Consider the following 6,000-nt stretch of genomic DNA (forward strand, 5'->3'; position numbering starts at 1 on the left):
GGTATATCCATAGCCTTATATTCAGATATACCATACTTCTATAACATGTCGTAAGCATACTAATTCTGCACTAACCATATGCCTTGAGGCGTAGGCACTACCTCAATTCCTATAAAATATTTCAGGTCACCAAGATCTTTGACTTTGAATTCAGCCTACAACAATTACTTTATTTCACCAATCCCGCTCTCATCTCCAGTAATGATTAAATCATCAACATAGACAACCAGAAACACATAGCCGTGATCTGTCTTCTTCATAAATAAACTATGATCTGCATCACCTAATCTAAATCCATACTGCTGTAAATAACTGCTAATTCGAGCATTCCAAGCTCTGGGTACCTGTTTCAACCCATATAATGCTTTTTTCAGCTTACATACATGTGTTGGAAAATCTGGATGCACATAGCCTTCAGGTTGATCCATATAAACTTCTTTCTGTAAGTCACCATTCAGAAATGCATTTTTTATATCCATTTGCCACAACTTCCAACCTTTAGCTACTGCCAATGCAATGACTATTCTGACTGTTGCCATTTTAGCTACAGGGCTGAAAGTCTCCTCATAGTCAAGGCCATACTGTTGTGCATACCCTTTTACGACTAGCCTGGCCTTATAGCGTTCCAATGACCCATCCGACTTGCATTTAACCTTGTACATCCATTTGCAACCAATGGGGACTTTGTCTTCAGGCAACTGAACCAAATCCCATGTTCCATTTTCAGCCAAAGCTGAATACTCTTCGTTCATGGCAGCACACCAGTTCTCATCTACAACTGCCTCATCAAACTTAGTGGGTTCTTTGAAACCTGTCACTTTAGTCATATAGGCATAATGACGAGCCGAATATCCAATGTATGTGAACCTGTCAACTGGTCTTCTGACCCTCTCAAATCTTCTCAATTGTGGCTCACTCTGAGCTTGCCTCTCATAAGGCAATACGTACCGATTCTGCCTTGCACCAGGTGTCATAACAGAAGGAATCCCCAACTCACTGTCCAAGCTATCATTGCTAGACAATTCATAACCTACAGTAAGTGGACCTGTAACATCCTCAAACATCTTTTCTTTTCCCTTATCCAATCTCCCCCTCACTAACATGTCCGTGTCAGTGGACGTAAGAGTGCGATTCCGCAGTCGCCCTGACGAAGAACTCACTGTAGATGGCACATCACTTGTCAAACCACTCATAGATATACTAACTGTAGGGGTATTATCAGCATTACTTGTGCTGGCCGATCCATCAGTAGACACTGCAACTAGATTCCCATACCAAGAAGCCAGCTCGTCAAAGACATCTCTGCTTATCAATGTCTTATGAGTAGACGGCACATAGCATTTATAAGCTTTCCTATCCTGTGCATAACCCAAAAACACACTCTTGACAGCACGTATACGATGCAGCCAAAGACCTTTAAGTGCCTAATGTCAAACTTATGACCATACAACCTCTCATAAGGTGTTACATTATGAATCCCTACGGTAGGGGTTCTATTCAGCATATATAGAGCAGTAGCCACTCCTTCAGCCCAATAAGCAATAGGCAAACACTTTTCGTTCAACATAGCTCTAGTTGACTCCATCAGTACCCTATTTTTTCTCTCTGCTACACCGTTTTACTGCGGTGTATAGCTGCAAGTAAGTTGTCTTCTAATGCCACACTTTGCAAGATATCTGTCAAACTCCCATGAGACATATTCTCTGCCTCCATCTGACCTAAGACAAGAAATATAGCAGCCCAACTCATTTTCAGCATGCTTCTTGAAATCTTTGCATGTATAACCAACTTCATCTTTATGTTTCAATATGTATAAGTATACCTGCTAAAATCATCAATGAAAGATACATAGTAACGAGCACCACCAAATGAAGCATTATGCGACAAACCCCAAACATCAGAGTGCACTAACTACAAAGGTTTGAAACTATTCTTGACATGCTTCATAAAGGGAAACCTTGCTTGCTTTCCAAATTGACATACAGGACATACATGGCCAAAGTCATTATGCTTGAATTTGAACAATCCAAGTATCACTTCCTTCTATTGCATAGATTTCAGCTTTTGAACATTAACATGACCAATTCTCTAATGCCAAATCTCAACATCCCGTATAGTACCCTCATCATGTGCAAACATGGCTGCCTTAAGTTCTGGAATGGATGCGTCCAAGGTAAACATCCTACCATCCCTTCTGCCTCTGGTAATTAATTTGCAGCCATTACCGTATTCTTTAATAAAGCATCCATCTTTATTGAATCTAAGCTGCAGATTTTGTTCTGTCATCTGTCCCACTGACAAGAGATTCTTAGTTATTGACGGTACATGCAATACATCATGTAGACTCTTTTTCTTACCATCCGACATCATCAAACGAATCAACTCCTGTGTGCTGAATGTCATGCTGGGTGTCATCCCCAGTAAAAACATAACCATGTGAACTTGCAACCAACTCATCAAACCACCCTCCATAGGGTGTCATATGGTTAGAAGCCCTAGAGTCAATGTACCATCTCTCATCTTTGTTCTACCTAGGTACATTCTTGGACACATGCTGCATGGCAAACAATCTATTACCCTGATCATCATGAGCACCACTAGATGATGCATAATTCCCATATTGTCTTCCTTTAGCTTTCATGTCTATCTATTTCTTATGACAATCCTTAGCAATGTACCTATATCTACCACAATAATGACAATCTTTATCCTTGTTGGATTGATCATTTGACTGTTATGATCCACCACCCCTGCCACGGGGTGATCTCCCCCTACCTCTAAAGTCGCCAGATCCATGCTAGCCCTGTGTATTTGTGCCATGCCAATTACTCTGCTACTGCTGTCCATGGGTGTTTTGAGTGTCTCCTCGACCTCGAAACGAGCCACGGCCTCTGCCACACTAGCTAGAATAAAGGATAGTGTCTCTGCTTTGAGACATACTAGAACTTGTGTTCAATCCAAGCTTTACTTGCTCATACAACAACAAAGCAAGCAACTCATCCCAATCAAGGGATTCAGATCTAACAGAAATAGATGTATCAAATGCTTTATATTCCTTGCCAAGTCCATTCACAGTGATTGCAATCATATCATCCTCAGATACTGTGATCCAATAGCGACAAGTTGGTCCGCTATGGTCTTAATCTCCGTCGTGTAAGCCTGGATGCTTCTACCATTTTTAGACATATTGTTAAATTGTTGTTTTAGCTGAATCTTTCGTGCATATGTTACATTTCCATATTTCTTCATGAGTATGTCCCAAGAATCCTTCGAAAAATCACATCCAATTATCTGTATTGCCATAGCATTAGATATACATAAGAAAAACCAATGTAGCACTTTGCATGCTCTCTCTGTCCACTATTTATGGGCTCTTCTCTGATCATGTGTCGGCCGTTCAAGCAATTCAAGTTTAGTTTCATCACCAGTGCATAGATCCCAATATCCTCTGCCAACCAAAAAGTTCTTCATTCTGAATTTCTATAAAGCAAAATTCTTGTTAGCCAACTTCTCACCAACAACATGGGTAATGTTGTCAATGCCCTATTCATTTGCCATGTTGCAATATACAATGCCTGACTACCTGCAAGCCAACAAGTCTCATTGGCCAACTGCAATCCTTGACTGTTTATGACAGTTTTCTGCAACAAATTCACTGTTAAAACCAGGGTATTTCAGCCCATCAACATCTCAAAACCATCCACAAACATGTGGCTAACCCATAGGTACATCGATCAATACATAGACCATGTAGTTGCTTTAACTCTGTCTCATGCAACCTCACTACAGTCAAGCAAACATGCAGTCTGAATTTTGCAAGCTGTAAATGACCAGCAGCTGATTTACAACCAAAACTGAGGTGTATGCATGTCATACATGTCCCAAAAGCTCATAGACATTTGCTAGTACATGTAAGGTTCCATACATGATCATTCGGGCACATATCAGTACATATACATCAAGTACAAGTGTCAAATATCTTGCCTGGAGGTTACAATCAACAAATACTCAGAACACGCAACAAGCACCTCTTTGGCAAATGGGGTTGCCTAATGAGAACACCGAAGGTGGCCCTGTCCTGGAAGCCATGTATTGAGAGAGCAAGGAATAGGGGGAATCAACTGCTGTGATTGTTCATGCTAAAGAAATGAATGCAAGATAACTTTTTTTAATAACTACGCTGACCATCCTTGGATGAAGTGTACTGTGTTAAAGAAAACTTGCAGACACTACTACTAGACTAGACAATGGTGCTCTCTCTCTCTCTCTCTCTCTCTCTCTCTCTCTCTCTCTCTCTCTCACACACACACACACACAGACACACACATTAAGGTTACTATCTATGGTTTCTTCTTGTCTAACGGTGCGACCTTTGGAATGAGAAGTCGCATGACTCCATAGAGCTCTCCACATCGGCGAGCAGCTTCCAGCAGCTGTCTTATCAGCTCCTTGTTGCATGCCCTCTTACCAGTACTGCGGCTGTTCTTCTCCATCCTTTCCAGGAACTTGCACACAACTGCAAACTCCATCATCTCCTGGGACCTGCGCCTGCAGCAGCAGCGAGTCGCGACTCCTACTAGTGGCAATGGCGGGAGCTTTTAAGACCTTCAGCAGACAACGTTTCGCACTAATTCATTGTCAAAATGGAGCAAAATTTACCAGAGCTCAAAGTTTGTAAAATTGTAATACTAGTACTAGTATTAGGCTGTTTATTTGAGATATAATTTTGTGGTATCATCAGCGTCATGGCTTTCTGGATCGTGAGTGGGTTGAGTTTTACGTGGGCATGAGTTCGATCCCTGCATCTTGCATCCTCGGAGGCATAGGCATAAATCTATTCGAGTCCAGAATATAATCTTGTTACGTCTGAATTACGCATTGACCACACTATTTGGCTGGCTATCCTACATGCATCACAATACTTCCTCCCACTAGGGTTGACCACACTATTTGGCTTGCTAGCTTGCATGCATCCCAATGCTTAGTGGGCTAGCCTACATGCATCACAATGCTTGTTCCCACTAGGATTTTGATTGCTCCCAGGGAGGGACCCAAGCCAACCCTGGAAAACTAAGGTTGACCACACTATTTGGCTTGCTAGCCTACATGCATCACAATACTTGTTCCCATTAGGGTTTTGATCCTTCCCTGGGAGGGACCCAAGCCAACCCTGGAACACTAGGTTTGACCACACTATTTGGCTTGCTAGCCTACATACATCACAATACTTGTTCCCACTAGGGTTTTATTGTTCCCAAGGAGGGACCCAAGCCAACCTTGCAAGTTCCTAAGGGCTTCGCATTCTTAATGGTCCCGAAGCTAGTACACACCATGACTATGGTCAAGGCACAAAATGGTTCTTGGTAGAAAGTGACCAACAACGATGCATTAAAGGATAATTACAATCCTTTTTAAGAAGCAAGGTTCCCAACATATTCCTTTTTCTTTTTTCTCAAACAAGGTTCGTCTCCTTCATTTTTATTTAACACCAAGTGAGTCTTTTCACACCTTTTGATTCCATTTGCATAGCTACATATAATCATGCTCAATGGCTCCCTCGTTTACCTTCCAAGATGTGCTTCCTAAACACTTGCCTAGATTTGAACTCACAAGACCTTGATGACTTCACAAATTCATGTATACCCTCCACCCAAATGGACATTCTTGTCACATCATTATCTTAGCATGCAGCCTTCTTCCCTTCATCTACTTCTACATCCAATACTCCCACCATGAGTGCTCCTTATAGTCTATCTCCATCAATAGTAGACCAACCATCAAAAATATTTATGATGTTTCACCTTCTTCCATTAACTCCACTCCACTCACTTGAAACATCACTACAAATGCCAAATAGAAGTGCAAGCTTGGAAATGGGTATTATTGCCTATAACATATCAATAAATAGTAATTGGGATAATTTAGAGACTCGAACTCTGGTTGTTGCAACAAAGTTGCATTTTGATTACCTTAAAGACAAGGAGATGTTTCCTTATAACC

At 41.4% G+C, this 6,000-nt stretch overlaps 1 protein-coding gene across 4 annotated transcripts in view; it reads right to left on the reverse strand.

The window, feature by feature from the left end:
- Positions 1-4,681, reverse strand: part of LOC148037651 (DNA ligase 4-like) — a 105,072-nt gene extending 100,391 nt beyond the window's left edge. For 2 of the 4 annotated variants that reach the window (XM_087676593.1, XM_087676594.1), the window contains exon 1: positions 4,371-4,681. In XM_087676593.1, the coding sequence (XP_087532719.1) occupies positions 4,371-4,532 (162 nt within the window). In that variant the 5' untranslated portion in view covers positions 4,533-4,681. The remainder of the gene's footprint in view (positions 1-4,370) is intronic. The other 2 variants (XM_087676595.1, XM_087676596.1) reach the window with 2 other exon arrangements.
- Positions 4,682-6,000: the final 1,319 nt, after the last annotated feature.

This window comes from Lygodium microphyllum, chromosome 4 (assembly GCF_053477565.2).
Source record: "Lygodium microphyllum isolate KBCC chromosome 4, Lygodium_microphyllum_v1.1.10, whole genome shotgun sequence".
In the NCBI taxonomy this organism is placed as follows: Eukaryota; Viridiplantae; Streptophyta; class Polypodiopsida; order Schizaeales; family Lygodiaceae; genus Lygodium; species Lygodium microphyllum.